Source organism: Bos grunniens, chromosome 9, assembly GCF_055505025.1.
Source record: "Bos grunniens cultivar Pamir isolate PY7600 chromosome 9, Bosgru_T2T1.0, whole genome shotgun sequence".
Taxonomy (NCBI): Eukaryota; Metazoa; Chordata; class Mammalia; order Artiodactyla; family Bovidae; genus Bos; species Bos grunniens.
Genome location: NC_141173.1, coordinates 77,823,024 through 77,843,931, shown reverse-complemented (window position 1 = coordinate 77,843,931; position 20,908 = coordinate 77,823,024). Strand labels below are relative to the sequence as shown.

The 20,908-nt window shown below is 43.4% G+C and overlaps 1 protein-coding gene across 2 annotated transcripts in view; it reads right to left on the bottom strand.

Annotated features, from left to right (window-relative positions):
- HECA (HECA ribonucleoprotein granule regulator) overlaps positions 1–6,370 on the bottom strand; it is a 45,031-nt gene extending 38,661 nt beyond the window's left edge. For both annotated transcript variants that reach the window (XM_086318089.1, XM_086318090.1), the window contains exon 1: positions 5,949–6,370. In XM_086318089.1, the coding sequence (XP_086174215.1) occupies positions 5,949–6,219 (271 nt within the window). In that variant the 5' untranslated portion in view covers positions 6,220–6,370. The remainder of the gene's footprint in view (positions 1–5,948) is intronic.
- Positions 6,371–20,908: the final 14,538 nt, after the last annotated feature.

The window sequence follows — 20,908 nt, the reverse complement described above, 5'->3', positions numbered from 1 at the left end:
GCTTTTTACTTTTTTCTTTTGGCTAAATCCTCTGATTTTTCCAGGTAAACTATGGAAAAAGAGAGATGATAAGGGAAGAATAGAAAATCATGTATAGTCAAATCAATGCCTGAATAAAATTATCTGTATGATACCACAGTCTTTTTCTACATTAAGAAATCAGCTTATTGTCTCTCATTGTCTGTTCTCAACAGAATAATTTAACAAGTTTTGTAACTGGATAAGGCTGAACAAATCACAAAACTTTTGACATTGTTAATAGTGTTCATATCTGCCCAGCCCTATGCCAAGATCTTTCACATATACCATTTTTCTTAATCTGCAAAAACACTCCAAAGGGTTGTGTTCAGAAAATGAAGGCTGAGAGAGGTTAGGTCACTTTGCCCTTAAGTTGTGGCACCTTGGGTTACACACAGGTCTGTTCAAACATCACGTTTTGACTAAAACTTACAAAAAATTCTAGGGCTTATTTTTTAAGATTAGAATAACAGTGCAGCAAGAATTTCAAAAGCTTATGCTTGTATCCTCACTAACGATCATGCATGCACGTTCAATCTTGAGTCGTGTCTGACTCTTTGTGATCCCATGGACCAGTTAGTAAGATACCATTTACCATTATTAGGTATTTTGTTGAATCCTTGTTGATCTGATGGCTAACAAGATCACTAAAGAGCACAGGAGAAATAAATGCAGCCTTGGAAAATACCCCCAAGTATGGCAGCATCTGCTCCAGGCTCTGAATCTAAACAGGGCCTCCCTACTGCTGATAAGTTTAGAGAGTACCAGCAATTCTCCAGCACATCTTTCAAACAGTACGAACCAGAAACTGAAGAGGCCGTGGGGAAAGGGCACTCTGACCACAGTGAAGTTAAAATGGTACAACCTTTCCATAGGGCAATCTCCAGGCATGTATTAAAAGTCATAACAAAGTGTATATTCTTGGACATAGCAAGTCTACAGGTAATAGTTTATCTTAAAGAAGTAACTGAATAATGCTTGCTGCTGTTACTGCTAAGTCGCTTCAGTCGTGTCCGACTCTGTGCGACCCCATAGACAGCAGCCCACCAGGCTCCTCCGTCCCTGGGATTCTCCAGGCAAGAATACTGGAGCGGGTTGCCATTTCCTTCTCCAATGCATGAAAGTGAAAAGTCAAAGCTGCTGCTGCTAAGTCGTTTCAGCCATGTCCGACTCTGTGCGACCTCATAGATGGCAGCCCACTAGGCTCCTCCATCCCTGGGATTCTCCAGGCAAGAATACTGGAGTGGGTTGCCATTTCCTTCTCCAATGCATGAAAGTGAAAGGTCAAAGCGAAGTCGCTCAGTCATGTCTGACTCTTAGCGACCTCATGGACTGCAGCCTTCCAGGGTCCTCCATCCATGGGATTTTCCAGGCAAGAGTACTGGAGTGGGGTGCCATTGTCTTCTCCAATAATGCTTAGAGATATACAAATAAGAACTTAAAGATCAAAAAAGAGGAGAATGATCAGTTTATCCAAGATATAGACACACAATGGTATATTATATGCAATCATTAAAAACAGTGATGTACCTGTACTTACTACTCTGCTGCAATGTCCACAGAAGCCCTACAGCTAACAGTTGTCACCCCCCTCCCAGATCATTCCCTCTTCCTGAGGGTACCCCATGTCCAGTGACCAACCAATGTGTATGTGGGGTTGAGAGGGGGTAGTTAAGACCCCACTCACATGCCTCAAGGTACTCAGGAGGGCCAGCAGAGCTCCAGAGCTCCCTCTGCATCACAGCTCAGCTCCTCCCTCTGCTCAGTCTTGCTTCCCTCACTCCCTGACCATTAATGATGCAAAGAGCACATCCAGTAAACATCTAGCAGGTAAATCTTTGTCTCAAAGACTATTTCCAGAATCTAACATGAGTGGCTAACCCTTAGTAGGCTCGTATCATGCAAGTCAGCCACTATATATATATATAAATATATATATACACACATACACACACACACACATATATATATATTATATTATATATTGTTGTTGTTCAGTTGCCAAGTCACGTCTGACTCTTTGGGACCCTATGGACTTTAGCACGTCAGGTTCCTCTGTCCTCCACTATCTCCTGGAGTTTGATCAAATTCATGTCCATTGAGTCAGTGATGCTACCTAACCAACTCATCCTCTGTCACCCTCTTCTCCTCCTGCCTTCATCTTTCCCAGCATCAGGGTCTTTTCCAATGAGTTGGCTCTTTGTATCAGGTCACCAAAGTATTGGAGCTTAAACATCAGCTTAATATTATGTATAATGTTATATTATACATAATATTATATTATGTTATATTATACATAACATTATAATAAATGCAAGATCAATCACTGAGTAAACTAACCCAATCTACTACAAAGAATAATGAATGAATGGTTGAATGAATGAAGGCAAACTCAGCAGCCCAGAGGTTCTGGCGGCAGTCAGGAATGAATGGAATGGTGAACCATGGTCATCCCTAAAACAGAAATTTATAAAAAGGATTTGAGATCCAGGCCCATTAAAAAGTAGATACTATGACCAAGGGGTCATATATTTTTAGGCCTCAAGCAAAAACCAGTGGCCTTATAGAACCAGAATTCCAGAGTGAAACTATACATGGGTATAATCTACTGCATGATTACTAGATCCTAAAAATAATCACTGCAAATCTTGTCCATCTACAATCAAAATGTTGCAATATGTGCAGACAGATGTTTACTATGTAGAATGAGGACAGCGCTTCATCTTTTACTCCAATGCCCACAAAAACTTCATAAACCAGTATCTGAAAATGTACTAATTAATTTCTTCTTAGGGGTACAAAGTCCTTACAATTAATATTCAACTTAACCAAGAAGCCTAACTTCAAGTAGTTTAACTTCAACTATAACCCAGCCATGGCTTCCTCAAGGTTTCCCTAACCACCAAATCTTTTTTTATAGAATCAGTAGTTATAAATAACTACTGACTAATAGTGAAAAACTAAGAACAATATTACCCTGCCCTGGTGTCCACGCTGCCCAGGAAGCACAAGACATAAAACCATTCTATGAACTCCAAACAAATACAAATAAATACTATTAACTTTAGGTGAAGTCATAAAGTTTGAATGCTTACAGAGGTAGATCACAACTGACTTGAACAGTTAGAGCAAATCATTTAAAAGTTTAATAATGTAAATGTACTACACTCTTGAAATAACTGATGTGTAATATTCATAATTATGAAATTTAATGTCACAGCTAAATAAAAAATTGACTTAGAAATACTATGAGTTCAATTAATGTCATCCTGAAATTTAAAGAAAAGTGGGTTTTATCAGTTGATTGAGAGGCTGCACGTATCAGTTGCCCCTTCCTTTAAAAATTCACCAATGCCACTTCTCCCACGTCCACATTAAAAAACACATCTTTAAATGGTAAAAAAAAAAAAAGAACAAAAAAGCATTTATAATTTCCTTATTTATCAATTTTGCACACAGAAGACCTCAGCACCCATGTGTAATTATCATCAACTGCAGTGAGAGATTCTTCACAATAAGGTGGATCATTCACTGAGATTTCACACCATGTCAGAATCAAGAATTCTACATCATAAAATTCAACTCATTGGGGACTCCTTGGTGGTTCAGTGGCTAGGACTCCACCCGTGCTCCCAGTGCAGGGAGCCCAGATTCAACCCCTGGCCAGGGAACTGGATCCCACATGCTGCAACTAAAGATCCTGCATGCCCAACTGAGACACAAAGCAGCCAAAGAAATAAATGAACAAATGTTAAAAACAAAAAAATTGCAACTCACTGCTCTAACATAAGTTTGTACCTTCTCTAAGTGTGATTATTGCGATATTTGGCCCATTTCTTCTTTTCCCCCATTCATGTAATAAAACAAGCTCCAAATCACAAATACATACCTTCACACAGATATACACAGAACTGCTTAATATACCTGAGATTGCCACTTCAGTGGAAAGCAGTAACAGGGGCACCATAACCACAGCCTAAGGAAAACATTCCCTCACACCACCTTTACCAGGTCTTATCTTTTGAAGAAAGAATAAAAGTAAGTCAACCTGAAACATTCAAGCAGATGGCTCCCAACCATCCCCAGAAATGCAAGCTCCGGTGAGGACCAGGAGGTCCTTTCTTGACTGCCACCTGTCCTTTAATACTTAACACAGTACTTGTAACATGGTAAATGCTAAGTATCTTTTGAATGTCATTCACTGATAACTTACTTTCCTTGACAAACTTGACTAAGCTTGTTACAAATGTAACCAGCCTCTAAAACAACAAGTACTGGGGACTGGGTAGAGAAAGGACACTCTGAGCCTCATGATAACTTCCTGAGGGAGCCAATACAATCAGTGTAATTCTTTTTTCTCAATTTCTCAGGGTAGGAAATTGAGGCTCAGAACAGCTGTTCTTCCCAAGATGACAAAACTGAATGGCTGAGCAAGGAGTCTCTTCTTTCTCCTCTGCCACATCAATACCAAGATGAAGTTTAGAACAAAAAAAAAGGGGGGGCGGGGGAGGTCCATTAAAGTGACTCAGAAGGTAAAGAATCTGCCTGCAAGGCAGAGACCCAGGTTTGATCCCTGGGTCAGGAAGATCCCTGGAGAAGGGACCGGCAACCCACTCAGTATTCTTGCCTGGAGAATTTCACAGAGGAGCCTGGCAGGCTACAGTCCATGGGGTGGCAAAGAGTCAGATAGCTGAGCGACTACATGCTCCTTCACGAAAAAAAAAAAAAAAGAACACGCCAAAGACGGTCTAGCGGAATTTTGACTTTTCAAACATTCACAAATGGGATGTTTGTTCCTGGGGGTGGGGGGGGGGGGGGGGGTGGGGTACGGGGAAAACCTTCCTATTTCAAAATTGCGGAGATATAGCCAACGGGGCCTAAGGTTCTAATAGGCTAATCTTCAGCGTTCCTCTAAGTGTAGTTCACCTGTTTAGAAAGTAAGCGATCTATCTAAAGAAGGGCTTTGGAAACTGAAACCTACAAGTTAAAAGTCAGATATTAGGAACCCAATCTCTCTTCATTAAAATATACCTATATTCCCTGCCCTGAAAACCTGCTTGACCAGAGGAATTCAAAGAACTGCCCAAGTTCGAAGAAGTGTTTGCCCAGCACGCTATAAGACTGTCTCTCTGCAGTGACAACGGCAATCCTGTGGCATCTTCACTATTCCTTAAATGCTCCCTCAAAAGGTGCATTCAGATTATTAAGCTTCCTCCTAAAATGTGAAGTAGAATTAAATAATGATTTTTTTTTTTAACTCCAGGCTGAGAACGGAAGTCAAGTTCAGATTCTCTTCCTTCCTCATGCGAGCAAAATTAAAGAGCACACCCCCGCCCCCTCAACCCAGCGACAGACACACACACACACACACCCTACAGTAAAACTGTCTCGGGGCCTCTTCACCTGTGGCAATCAACACAGCAAGCCCCGGTCGACTGGGATTTGAGGCTCCCCTTCACTCAGGGGAGGGGAAGGCGGGTGGGTGAGGGGAGCAGGGAAGAAGGAACTGGTGCCTAAGTTTTCAATCGGACCATTCTTCTCAACTTGAGCAGCTCTTTCTTTCCTTCCTTCCTTCCTCCCCCCTGGTCTAGGGCACACACTCGGCTTTGCTAGCGCGGGCACAACGGGCAGGGCCCAAGGAGAGCGCCGCCCCGACCGGGGACCCGAAAGCCCCTCGGAGTTTGGGGCGCAGGCTGCCCGAGGCGCGTGACCGGAGAGCCGCGCGGACACCGAGCCGGGGCCGCTGATCGATCGCCGCCAACGTGCGTGGGGACCGGGAAGGGGCAGCCGCGGCGGGGCGGAGGGGCGGGGTGAGCACTTCCTGACTCTCGCATTGTCCACGCATCGCCCGCGCCACCCTGGGCCCCGCCGCCGCCGCGCCGTCCCCGTCGGTGAGGAAGTTGGCGCTCGCCCGACTGGACCCGACTTACCGTTCTTGGCGTCGCCCGCGGCTGCAGCCCCCGCGGCGGCCGCGGCGTTGGCGGCGCCCGGCCCCGCGCCTCCCGCGCCCGCCGCGCCCCCGGTGCCGGGTGCGCCCGCCACCGCCGCTCCGCAGCCGGCCGCCGCCGCCAGGGCCCCCCCGGCCGCCGCGCCCGCCGCGCCCGCCACTGCCAGGGCCCCGGCTCCATTTTCCTGCTCGTCCCCGCTGCTGTTGGCGCGCTTGTTTTTGCGGCCGCCTTTACTGTTTTTGGGGTTGGGCATCTCGCGAGCGTCCAGGTGCCCCGCGTCGGTGAAGGCGGCTCCCAGCGGCGCGACGCCGGGTTCTGGAGGCCGAGAACGGAGGGCGCGGGCCGGCGGCTCCGCTGGCGCCCGTCTAGCCGCGCGGCCCGCGCCGCGCCATCCCGGCTGCCGCGCCCTCCCCGGCTTCCTGAAGCCGGCGCGCGGTCACCCGAGGCTCGCAGCCGCGCGGGCGCCGCGGTCTCGGGGCGCGAGCAAGACGCTCTCCAGCCGGAGGGAAAAGGCGGGTCTCGGGCTTGTTTTGATTCGGCTTCGCTGACACGCTCTGGCCCCGCCCCCTCCCGTGACGACACTGGGGATTCGGCCTGGCCGCACCCACCAGGTGACCTCATGGTGGCCTGGCCCGCCCGCGTGACGTCACGCCCCGCGCTGAGCCGGCAGCCTTGGAGTGACGTCATCGGGGCGCCCGCACTCCGGGTCTCCGGCTGCACCTGGGCGCCTGCGGACCTACCTTCCTGAAATGGCCCTAAACGCCAATCCAGTGGCATCTGGAGTTAGTCGGAGGCCTTCTGACCTTCATGTAATTAAGGCTTAGAGCAATATGATCGGGAGAAAAGTGTGTGTGTGTGGGGGGGGGGGGGGAGGGGGGGGCGTTGACCAGAACAGAATAGGAAAACAGAGGGTTTCTAATTAATCATACGTCAAAAGGCTCTGCCATTCAGAAACCATTGTAGATTTACTAATTAAAGAAATCGAGTCAAGTTCCTAGACAATGAGAAAGGACAGAAGAGTCCGTGAATGGAAGGCCGTCACAGTCTAGTGGTGAAACCGCTGGTTCAAACCAACCCACCATCCAGGGATGATACTAAACGTCTCCAGGGACGGAGAAGCAGGCTCTTGCTGGAGGGGAAACCCAATCCCCGTGGACTGAGTCGTCCTGAAAGATCGGCGGCCACTGTTGTGAGCAGGTGGAGAGTGGAGGGTGACACCAGTGATAAGGCAATGACTTGAGGGGCAGGGAACCCCAGAAACAGTTTCACGCGGTCTCTTTTTCTGCAACTCTTTTTCGGCTTTTTTTGAAGACCAGCTCCTTCCCACCCTTCAGGTCTCAGCTCAAACACATCACTTCCCTCACAATGATAGAACTGACACCATTCCCCAAAAGGGCTATCAGAAGTACCACCTCATCCATCTCTAATTATGTTGTCAATGTATATATGTTTACTTGTTTCCTGTCTATCTGCTTCTCAAATGAAAGTTCAACATGTAGAACATTTTATCTGTCTTGGGCACCTCAGCAGGACAGCTGGCATGTATTTGTTGAATGTATACGTTAAGTTCTTTTCCCATGAACTGTGGAGGGAAAACTATGTTAACTGACAGTTTACAGTTCTCCCTTCCTATACAGTGTGATCTTCTTTAATTAACCCAGCTTTCCAGTAAAGAATCTTGGAACTCTGCTCAATGTTATGTGGCAGTCTGGATGGGAGGGGAGTACAGGGGAGAATGGATTTATCTATATGTATGGCTGAGTCCCTTTGCTGTCCACCTAAAACTACCACAACATTTTTAATTGTTAAAATTAAAAATTGTTAATTTTTAATATTAGAGTTAATACAAAATAAAAAGGGTTTAGTTTTTTTTTTAACTTTTTAAAAAATCTTTAGTTGTGTTCTGAAACATAAAGAGGTAGACAGGGAAGTACTTGCCCTGTGTCCACGTAATGGGGAGACTCCCTGGGCATATTGGGCATTCATAACAGAGCCAGGAGCTGCAAGAGAGCACACTCAGAAACAATTGCAGGTTGGACTTTTCAGTAGGAAAGTGATAAATCTTTTAATTCCCTAATTTTGCCAGAGGAGAGTTCAACCCTGAATATTCATTGGAAGGACTGATGCTGAAGGTAAAGCTCCCATATTTTGGCCACCTAATCTGAAGAGCCGACTCTTTGGAAAAGACTCTGATGCTGGGAAAGATTGAGGGCAGGAGGAGAAGCGGGTGACAGAGGATGAGATGGTTGGATGGCATCACCGACTCAATGGACGTGAGTTTGAGCAAACTCTGGAAGACAGTGAAGGACAGGGAAGCATGGCATGCTGCAGTCCATGGGGTCGCAAAGAGTCAGACACCACTTAGTAACTGAACAACAATTTTCATGTCTATGTCTCCCTCACCCTGACTCCCCTAAGCAGTCGGAGAGGCAGGATTGTCTATCTTTCTAACTCTGCAGAATCTAGCATAAAGCCTGACCCACAGTTGCTGCTGCTAAGTCACTTCAGTCATGTCCGACTCTGTGCGACCCCATAGACGGCAACCCACCAGTGTTCGATAAAATTTTGTAGAATGGATAATGCCTAAAGCATTCTTCTTCTGGCTACATTCTTCTGAACCTTTCAGTCTCAGCTAAATCATCAGTTCTCTGGGATCCCAGTGTACTCCCTGTACCTTGCCCACAAGAGCTTGCACACATATGGAAAAATTGCTTGTTTACTTGTCTCTTGCCTGGGCCCCCCATCCAGACGATAAGCTGTGTGATGGCAGAAGCTATCTCTCTGATAGCTGGGGTGTCACTGTATCCCATGGTGCCTAATACAGTGCATCGTACACAGTAGGTATTTAGTAAGTGCATGACAAATACATGAGTAAGTAAATGGACAAATGCTTTGAAGTTAGATGCGGCAGGATTTGGTGGCCATTTGGATGTGAAGGATGAAGGAGAGAGGCAAGAAATTCTGAAAATTGAGAGAAAGATGGTAGTTAATGAAATGAAGACTTCAAGGGGAGGCTGTTGGAGCTGTGGAGGAAGATAGTAGTTAATGTGGGCCATTACACTTAGATTAATTTCATTACTGATATCCCTCCCTAAAGGTGGCTGAGAGATCTTAAAATATTTTGGTGATTACAGCTTTGACCTTTTTTTTTGTCTCTTTAAGGCTTTGGGGGTTTTTATTTTTAAGTGGTGAGGATAAAGATGCTTTAAAGTACAGGGAAATTGAGACCATTACTTTTTTGAATAAGCGCATTGCTGCCATGCCATATTGGATCAGAGTAATCATGCATGTACCCTGCAGACAGACATTCACACCAGCTGCCTCCCACCTCTACATAACTGAGACTTCAGAATTGGAAACTTTCCCACAAAAATATCATAATTGGCTGAAAGAACACAGACACCCAGCCAGTTGCTGTTCTTGTTCATTGTGTGAGCCACCTCCTTCTCATTCAAACTGAAACAAAATGAAAGGGAGGAAGGAGAAGCTGGGCCACTTCTTTCATGCTCAACCTAGCTAGCCTATTTTTAGCCTTAGTCAAATTTGACAGACAGGCAATAGTTCCGATTTTATTGCAACAACAACAACAAAAAGTGCTAAAATCAAAATGTTAAAAATATAACTTAGATAGGGTTAAAGGATTCCATTTTTTACTTCCATACAACATGTGGAATTTTACAGAACTCCTACTGTTCTAGCCCTCTTATCTTTCCATTTTCCCCATCATTTCTGAAGGTGGGAGGAAGAGAGGGAGAGACAGAACAAAGGAGGGAGGCAGGAAAAGGAAAGACAGAACCAGGCTAAAAAGCACAAGATGGCAGAGGTGACACAAAGCCCTGTCCTCAGATACTTCCAGAGGAAACATGAAGAGCTCTAAGAAACCAAGGAAGCTACTGTGTTCTGCACATCCACCCATGGCTTCGTTAATTTCCCTGATCAACTCATGTGCTCTGAAATAAACTTCAAAAAATTGTACCTCTACCTCCTTCCCCCAAACTTCATCACCCACTCCATCACTCAGGTCTTTGTACAATTAAATAAAACACAGCAACAAACCAAGGTCACTAAGCTAAACAATTTACACCCTTGAGAAAAGGGCCAACAAGCTAATCTTCAGGGCTGGATGAGAATAAGTGGTCATTGTTTCAATGTGGCTGTTCTGTTTGGCTTCCTGTTTGAAATTTGTGCTTGCTTCTGAACTCTCAGGCTTCCCTGTGGCTCAGATGGTAAAGAATTTGCCTGTAATGCAGGAGACCTCGGTTCAACCCCCCGAGTTGAGAAGATCCCCTGGAGAAGAAAACAGCTACCCACTCCAGTATTCTGGCCTGGAAAATTCCGTGGACAGAGGAGCCTGGCAGACTAAGTCCCTGGGGTCACAAAGAGTCAGATGTGACTGAGCGACTTTCACTTTCACTTCTGAACTCTGAGAGTGAACTGATTGATTTGGGCCAGAGTTAGCCTGATCTGCTAATATCACTTCAAGTAAAGATACCTTGAACAATGTATATTATCTCTTTGCACCAGTTTTTTTTCCTTTGGAAATAGCTTCTCCTTTACCCTGGTTGGATACTAAGATCCCGCATGCCATGTAGTCGAGTATAAGAATGGTGCATCCAAAGGGAGAGAGAAAGCCTTAGAGACTCTGGTGGTTTGTCAAGTTGAACTGGAATATAATCAGATTACAGTGGGCCCAGTGTAGCAGTGGACACGCAGCTGATTAGACTCCAGACCTTGATAACTGGTAAGAAAACTAGAACTCCCTCCCTCTCTCCTTTGCTTGCTTTCTTTTTCCCCAGTAGTACCGAATAACTAAACTACATGTTTTTTCTTTTTGTTCCTATATGATATGTCAGTGTTTATTTACTTTGTTTACTGTCTTTCCTCACTAGAAGGTAGATTTCAAGAGGGTGAGGATTTCTTCATGGAATCTTCAGTGCCTAAAACAGTGCCGAGCAGACAGTAAGTATTTGATACAGATTTGTGGAATAAAACAACGTATAGAAGAACATCTAAAAGGAACGGTCCAAACCTGAGGTCATGGTGAGGGGACAGGAAGGAGAAGAACCTTCTATAACCACATGAGGGGCTTCCCTGGTGGCTCAGTGGTAAAGAATCCACCTGGCAATGCAGGAGACGTGGGTTCAACCCTGATCCGGGAAGATCCCACGTGCTGCAAAGCAGATAAGCCCATGAGCCACAGCTATTGAACTTGTGCTCTAGAGGCCGGGAGCCTCAACTACTGAAGCCCACCCGCTTTGAGCTCCACAGCAAGAGAAGTCACCACAGTAGAAGACCATGCACCACCAAGAAAAGTAGCCCCTGCTTGCTGCAACTACAGAAAAGCCCACACAGCAACGAAGACCCAGCACAGCCAAAAATAAATAAATAAACCATATTACCATGTTCATGGTAGCCTAACATCCTTCCCCTATTAACTAGCGTAATAGTTAAACCAAAAGGTCATCTCTTGGAGGCTAGTTTTGTATAACAAGGAGCCCTATGACAACCATATCTTCTTCAGCAATTGCAGTGACCACACTATTATCACTTTCTACACCCTCTATCTCCTCCTAAACTGGCACAGAAAATTTCAAGACTCCTCTCACCTAGATTTCATCTTCAAGATCCTCTTTGTTTCTCCCAATTAAATCAGGATTTTTCTACACTGCCACTATAAAGCACGATTTCACCACAATGCTTTAGTCTTTTCTTCCGCTATCTGCAGGGTTTGACTCAGATAAAACAGCATTGGTCTTCTAGTTGTATTGCTGCCTACCAAATTGCCCCACCATTTAGTAGCTCAGAACAACAAACACATTCTTTCACAGCTTCTGCATCAGGAATCTAGGCATGGCTTAGCAGGGTCCTCAGGCTCAGGGTCTCTCACAAGGCCAGGTTCAGGTGTCAACAGGGATGCAGTCCTGTCAAGTCAAAGCTTAACTGGGGGATGATCTGCTTCCAGATTCACTCCTGAGGTTGTTGCAGGATTCAGCTCCTCGGAGCTGCTGGCCTGAGGACTCCCTCAATTCCTTTTCATGTGAGCCTCCTCACAGAGGGCAGCAGCCTCATCTGAGTATGTCAGAGAGCAGGAAAGAGTAAGCAAGACAGAAGCCAGTCACTTGCAACCTAATCTCAGAAGTAATATCCATCACCTTTGCTGCACTCTGTTCCTTAGAAGAAACTCACTAAGCTCAGCCTACAGTCAGGAGGAGAAGATCATACAAGACATGAATACCAGGATATGGGCATCGCTGAAAACTATCTGAGAAGTTGCCCACAAGTATGTTAATATACTGCTTGTCATCCAAATTCTAATTCCTAATGCTTCAAATTTAGTTTGTAAGAAGGATGGAATGTGGTAATCATTTCATCATGTTTACATATATCCAAACATTGATCTCTATACACCATAAACAACTTTTCTTTGTCAATGTGACAAAAAAAAAAGAGTAAGAAAATGTACAAACTTGTTCCGGTTCTTTCTTTCTGAATTACTGTTTCAACGAAATCTTTGAGGACTAAATTTCATGAATGTAAAATAACTTTTGCAAAATGATTTTTAAACTGTTTCAGTCCTCTGTGTTCAAAACACTTCTGATGTTTAGAACAAGCACAGTATAGTACATTATTGGATTCAAGTGCCTGCTTCAAGGACAGCTATTTTTAAGTGCTAAGGCTACTGTTCTGCCTGTTTGGGGAGTAAATTTTGATTGATCTTAAATAGAATTCTCAAAATTTTTCTTGCTCCTTTATTTTCATCTAGCATATAATTTCTACCAGGGGTACCCTGAGGAACACTAGTTATGTAAGATGTGCCTCTATTTCTATGGTTAAATAAGTCTAAGAAACACTGTATATTTTATGAGTTATAATATACACTACTATAGTAAACACCCTAAGAAATCCAGCAGTAAAGAAACCTGCTTACTCCTAACTTAGAATTTCCTGAGCTTATACAACCTATAAATTCCTTTATGTGTAATACCCATTAACATTCTGTGAAACTAGAATTCTGCTTTTTTTGGGAAAATAGTGCCTTAGAGTGGAGAAGGAAATAGCAACCCACTCCAGTACTCGTGCCTGGAAAATCCCATGGATGGAGGAGCCTGGTGGGCTGCTGTCTATGGGGTCTCACAGGATCGGACACAACTGAAGCGACTTAGCAGCAGCAGCAGCAGTTCCTTAGAGCAAAAAATACCTGCTCCTAACACTAGCATTCTAGTGAAAAGATACAAATGTGAAAATTCAAACGAAAATAGACAGTGATCCCTCTTGTAAACAATCAGTTCTTTAGAAAACGTCTTGGGAAAGATCCTTAAAAACTCTATAAACTCTAACTGTTATAATGACAAGGATGCATAAAACATTAATTGTAACTGATATAAAACAGTCAAAATTCACAATACTGCTTCCATTTTCAGGAACATCTTTTTGACTATCATTATTCCACTGAAGAACAAAAAATTAGTATCAGCAACCTACTAAGGACTATTTATTTTTCCAGTGGGAAAATGTCTTTGCCAGTATTACAACCAGAAGTGGCATCCAACTTGTTCAGAACCTTTGCTATAATAAATACAATAGAATCTGAAAATAAACACCTGTACCCCCAGAGTATGGTAACATTTCTCTTCTTTGTCAACTCATGAATAATCAGGTTCACCATTAGTCCACTTATAAGGGCTGTTATGTATATTTCTGGAGTTAATTTTGACTGATCTTGAATACAGTTGTCTCGCAAGATTTCCTTTCCTTCTGCAGATTATACTTGTAAATGTAAATATGGTACCATATGGATTAAAGATGACTACAGTTTATTACTCCTCTCTTCAAGACGATGAGTCTATTTCCCCTCCCCTCCAATCTGACCTGGAGTTGTGACTTGCTTTGACCAATTAAAAATACAGTGAAAGTGATGTTGCTCCAGTTAGCATTTGCTCTTATTGTCTTAAAGCTAGACACTGTGCTGTGAAGCAGCTTGAACTGGACTGCGGAATGATGAGTCCACACGGAGATGACAAAGACTCTTTTGTTGACCAAAGTTGAGTTAGACTCCTCAGAGTCCTCTTGCTGATGGGACTCTAATCTCGGGTTCTGTCCTTGGTCTACTTAGTTTAGTTTTAGTAAGAATCATGCTGAGTCAGTTTATCAAGAATATTCCATGCTTGGTCTTTTATTGCCCAGGCTGCCTTCAGCAAGAATCCTATCAAGTTGGTTTAGCCAGTGTCTCGACCCCTGATGTTTCCTCTCAGTAATTTTTCCATCCACTGACCCCGCAACCCTGCTCTGTGGCTATAAATTCCTACTTTTCTTGCTGTATTTGGAGTGGAGCCCAATCTCTCTCCCCATGTAGTAGTCCCCCTGAATAAAGTCTGACTAACCGTTGCTGGGAGAAATATCACTAACCTCAGATATGCAGATGAAACCTCCCTTATGGCAGAAAGTGAAGAGGAACTAAAAAGCCTCTTGATGAAAGTAAAAGAGGAGAGTGAAAAGCTTGGCTGAAAGCTCAACATTCAGAAAAAGAAGATTATGACATCTGGTCCTATCACTTCATGGGAAATAGATGGGGAAACAGTGGAAACAGTGTCAGACTTTATTTTGGGGGGCTCCAAAATCACTGCAGATGGTGACTGCAGCCATGAAATTAAAAGACGCTTACTCCTTGGAAGGAAAGTTATGACCAACCTAGATAGCATATTGAAAAGCAGACACATTACTTTGCCAACAAAGGTCCATCTAGTCAAGGCTATGGTTTTTCCATTGGTCATGTATGGATGTGAGAGTTAGACTGTGAAGAAAGCTGAGCGCCAAAGAATTGATGCTTTTGACCTGTGGTGTTGGAGAAGACTCTTGAGAGTCCCTTGGACTGCAAGGAGATCCAACCAGTCCATTCTAAAGGAGATCAGCCCTGGGATTTCTTTGGAAGGAATGATGCTAAAGCTGAAACTCCAGTACTTTGGCCACTTCACGCGAAGAGTTGACTCGTTGGAAAAGACCCTGATGCTGGGAGGAATTGGGGGCAGGAGGCAAAGGGGACGACAGAGGATGAGATGACTGGATGGCATCACTGACTCGATGGATGTAAGTTTGAGTGAACTCCGGGAGTTGGTGATGGACAGGGAGGCCTGGCGTGCTGCTATTCATAGGGTCGCAAAGAGTCGGACACGACTGAGCGACGAACTGAACTGACCCATCTTATAGGGCTTTCCTGGTGGCTCAGACAGCAAAGAATCTGCCTGCAATACAGAAGACCTGGGTTCAATCCTTGGGTTGGGAAGATCCCCTGGAGAAGGGAACAGCTACCCATTCTAGTATCCTTGCCTGGGAAATCTCATGGACAGAGGAGCCTGGCAGGCTACAGTCCAAGGGGATGCTAAGAGTCGGACATGACTGAGCCACTAATATAGCCATCTTAGACAAGTTTCAGGAATACATTTTCCTTTAACAAAGGATCCTTGACAACTGGAAGAAAAGGAACAATCTTTGATGTTTCAGCCTCAGCCAAGCTCCTGGGTCAATGGTTCTCATCCTGAGAAATTTTACCCTGCATTTTTGGTTGTCCCTTGTAGCACTGAGTAGGTAGAAGCCAAAGATGCAGCTAAAATCCTGCAATGTACAGGATAACCTCCACCACAAAGAATTATCTAGCTCCAAATATAATGCCAAACTTGAGAAATCCTATCCTAGCTGCAGGCAGCCATAAAAGTCACCATAGTATCACCATATAAAGCAGATTGGCCAGATGAGCCCAGCCAACTCACAGAATTGTAAGAAGTAGTACACAGCTGCTGTTCTAGGGGGAGGTACTTTTGTTAAACCGCTGAAGAGGGGAAAGGAAGGAGTCACAACTTCAAGTGTTTGCACCTGCCCAGGGTGCTCCTAGTATGGCCGAGTTTAGGCTACCAACATGAGCCATTGGATACAAGGCTAGAAAGAAGTGTGAAAACTGGCTCTTTGAGTCACTAGGACTTGATTACACTGTAATAGGCAACTGAGGCAACATCTCATGGCCAATGTCTCTTTAGATATGAATTCTCGGCATAGGCTTTCCCACGCTCCGTTGACTGTCTAGTCAGTTCTCTCTACTCATATCACATTTCTGTGACACATTTATGTTGGAAGCATCTTTAAATGGGAGACACTGATTCTAGTCTTTCTGACTTGAGCCATTTTTTATGCCATTAAAACTGTCAAATTGGGTTTAGTCAAGAGGCTCTCACAAAGGATCACTGCATGGACTTTACTACAGAGTAATCCCACTGCACTCTAATCTGTAGTACTGAGGCGAATGGTCTGATTTGGAATAAAATACTGCTCTCTAAACTGTGGGGTTTCTTTGTGAAACATGTCTGCTGAACAATAACGGGAGGAACCAGACAAAAATGGAAGCAAGGTGGGGACATGACCATCTAGGCTGGCTTTGGGCCCATGATAAATCACAATTTTGTTTAAAAAAAATAAATAATTTTTTTTTCCAGATAGATGGCATTTCTTCTACAACATAAGCCCAAAGTTATTTCCCAGAGCAGCCATTTCTCGGGTTTCAGGGTGGATACTAGATTTAGGTTCTAAATCTATATGCAGGTCAGGAAGCAACAGTTAGAACTGGACATGGAACAACAGACTGGTTCCAAATAGGAAAAGGAGTACGTCAAGGCTGTATATTGTCACCCTGCTTATTTAACTTCTATGCAGAGTACATCATGAGAAACGCTGGGCTGGAAGAAGCACAAGCTGGAATCAAGATTTCTGGGAGAAATATCAATAACCTCAGATATGTGGATGACACCACCCTTATGGCAGAAAGTGAAGAGGAACTCAAAAGCCTCTTGATGAAAGTAAAAGAGGAGTGAATGTTGGCTTAAAGCTCAACATTCAGAAAATGAAGATCATGGCATCTGGTCCCATCACTTCATGGGAAATAGATGGGGAAACAGTGGAAACAGTGTCAGACTTTATTTTGGGGGGTTCCAAAATCACTGCAGATGGTGACTGCAGCCATGAAATTAAAAGACACTTACTCCTTGGAAGGAAAGTTATGATCAACCTAGATAGCATATTGAAAAGCAGAGATATTACTTTGTCAACAAAGGTCCATCTAGTCAAGGCTATGGTTTTTCCAGTGGTCATGTATGGATGTGAGAGTTGACTGTGAAGAAAGCTGAGCGCCGAAGAATTGATGCTTTTGAACTGTGGTGTTGGAGAAGACTCTTGAGAGTCCCTTGGACTGCAAGGAGATCCAACCAGTCCATCCTAAAGGAGACCAGTCCTGAATGTTCATTGGAAGGATTGATGCTGAAGCTGAAACTTCAATATTTTGGCCACCTGATGCAAAGAGTTGATTCATTGGAAAAGACCCTGATGCTGGGAGGGATTGTGGGCAGGAGGATAAGGGGACGACAGAGAATGAGATGACTGGATGGTATCACTGACTCGATGGACGTGAGTTTGAGTGAACTCCGGGAGTTGGTGATGGACAGAGAGGCCTGGTGTGCTGCAATTCATGGGGTCGCAAAGAGTTGGACACGACTGAGCAACTGAACTGAACTGAACTGAAAGAGTTATTATAGGGCTTCCCTAATGGCTCAGCAGGAAAGAATATGCATGAAATGTAGGAGACATGTGTTCAGTCCCTGAGTCAGGAAGATCTTCTGGAGATGGAAATGGCAACCCACTCCAGTATTCTCGCCTGGGAAATTTCATGGCCAGAGAAGCCTGGCGGGCTACAGTTCATGGGGTCGCTAGAGTCAGACACAACTTAGCAACTAAACCACCACCACCAAGAGCTGTTATAGTTGTGTGGTTAGGAAACTATTCTTGCAGCCAAATTTCCCAGATTTCAGGCTTGGCTTACTGTGTGACCTTGGACAACTTATTTGTGAAACAGAGATAATAATGGTATCTATTTCAGAGTTAAGGTAGATAACATTTGTGTAGTGCCTAGCACATAGTAAGTTCTTAATACATATAGCCATCATCATTTTTATTAGCAGAAGAATTTAAAGTTTGCTTTCCTTGTTGCTACTCAAACACCCTCCTTTTAACTGAAAATGCTATTTAACTTTTCACTTCAATTGTAAACAAGTTTTTTTCCTAAAAGCAGCACTGGTTCTAGGTCAAGGATAAACTGTTTTCAGCACACAACTTTAGTCTCATCCAAGAACAAACCACACCCTACTTCCTGTTGTGTGCAAATACGGGTACTTTAAAGGGACAGTCAAAACCAGGGACCCATGCGGATGCTAAGATTGCTACAGAGCGCACTCTGGTGTACACAGCTGGAAACCAGAATGGAAGATCATAAGAAACAATGCTTTCTTTGCCCAAAAGTTTGAAGTTGATTTGTGTGGGTATAAGAAGTTATAACAAGTTACTAGATAAAAAATAATAAGATGAAAATAGTATTTTTGGAAGAATAGTCTGACAGTAACATTCAGGACTGACAGGATAGAAAAAGTGGCGACTCAGAAGCCAGAAGAAAATCTACTGCACCATTCTGGGGATGAGATCATGAGAGTTTGGGATTAGGAGGTCAACAGCGGAACCCAGAGGAAAGGATGTACATGACAGACATTTTGAAGGAAGAAATCATAGACCCTATAGACACAAGTCTTTGATCTTAAAGAAGGGCAATCTCATCAATATCTTATTTGGTTTAGATTGATACCATGAATTCCAATACTCATTAATAAATTGGTAGCATATTCTACTGTGGGAAAGCCCATAAGGATAAAAAAGAACCATATTACCATATTGTTTTGTTTGCTTTTAAAGATCAAAATTATTTTATTACTAATCAAGATTTGAAAGTTCTATGTAATGTTGGGCATTTTGCCATTAAAAAACGCTGCTCAGTGAGCTAGATGTCTAAACCAATTCTGGATTAAATCAATAATCCCAATAATCCCAATTTCTCAAGACATTTTTAGGTTTCAGTCTGAGATGAAATAAGTGCCAGACACTTTCTGCTTAGCTTTCTAGGTGATTCTATTTCTCAACCTAGTATCCAGAGAAGTAGATTTAACTACTCAACATGTATTTTTCTGGTCCTTGGAAGGAAAGTTACGACCAATCTAGATAGCATATTCAAAAGCAGAGACATTACTTTGCCAACAAAGATCCATCTAGTCAAGGCTATGGTTTTTCCTGTGGTCATGTATGGATGTGAGAGTTGGACTGTGAAGAAGGCTGAGTGCTGAAGAATTGATGCTTTTGAACTGTGGTGTTGGAGAAGACTCTTGAGAGTCCCTTGGACTGCAAGGAGATCCAACCAGTCCATTCTGAAGGAGATCAGCCCTGGGATTTCTTTGGAAGGAATGATGCTAAAGCTGAAACTCCAGTACTTTGGCCAGCTCATTCGAAGAGTTGACTCATTGGAAAAGACTCTGATGCTGGGAGGCATTGGAGGCAGGAAGAGAAGGGGATGACAGAGGATGAGATGGCTGGATGGCATCACTGACTTGATGGACATGAGTCTGAATGAACTCTGGGAGTGATGGACAGGGAGGCTTGGCGTGCTGCGATTCATGGGGTCGCAAAGAGTCGGACGTGACTAAGCGACTGAACTAAACTGAACTGAATTTTATGCAAAGCCCTGTCATAGATGAATAGCAAGACCATTCATTTATAAGTCACAAAAGTGTCATCATCATAATATGAACAGGTAAAACAGAAGGAACTTTGGATTTAGTTCATCTAATTTATCTTTGATTCATATACAGTATATCTTCTGCCTTTTGTCTACAAGTGATAATTTGATTCACAATCTTTTCCCTTCATCTTACCACATGGCTGTTTAGCCATGGATCAAATTACTAGATGATTCTTTTCTATAATGGCAACTTAATTTGCTTTATTTTAAAAATGTTTACTGAACATATAATGAAGGTTTGTGCCAGATCCAAGTGCAGTGATGAAGAAACAAACCCAGTCCACTCTCAGGGTGCTCAGAGCCTGGTGAGATACCTACAGACGCTGTCTTCATTCTTGTGTTTTTCTTCAAAAGGTCTTATAGAGAACAAAAAGATGTCCAACAAAAGAAAATGAAGTATATCAGTAGAAAATGAGAAAGATGCAAAGGGAAAGCAATGAAGGAACCATACAACAGAGGTAGACTAATACACAAAATAAATACAATGAAGGCCTACATGTGTTTGCTAAGGATCCACCAGGAATTTGGCTCTAAGTTTTTTGGCAACCTCTGTAAAAGAAGAAACACAATGCACGGGTTCTACCAGATAAAAGCAACCAACTGCTCAGGAAAAATATAGCTAACCCTGATATAAGGCCAAACAGAAAAGCCCTCAAGTTAACACTACTGATATCCTGAAGAGCATCCTCAATAATATCCTTACAGCAAAGGAGTAGGTCTATTTCTTACAGCACTACTCAGTGTGTGCTGATGGCTTATCCTCAAAGTCCAGTTCGCAATTTTCCACGGGTTCACTTAAGCAGAAAAATTCATTATAATGTGATAGAAATATGCGTAAAGTGCTATAGAGGAACAGAGGGGACACAACTGCAATTTCATTATTCAAACTATTGGAGCAGTTTGAGGAGGAATCACTCTCATCATTGAGGAGAGATTCTGGGAACTTCAATTTCCAAAGGAAATATGCAAGTATTTTGCAAATACTTAACCTTCTTAACCTTCATTATGGATGGAATATTGTTTTAAAAGGCCATTCTCATTATGGTAAAATTCACATTAAAAAAATCAAAACACTGGAACTTCCCTGGTGGTCCAATAGTTAAGAATCAGCCTTCCAATGCAGGGGATGAGGGTTCAGTCCCTGGTCGGGGAACTAAGATCCCACATGCCATGGGGCTACTGAGTCCACACATCACACCAAGACCTGACGTGGCCAAAAATAAATAAATAAATGTTTTTAAAAATCAAAATATACCTTCAATTGAAAGATTCTCATTTTCTCTGTAGT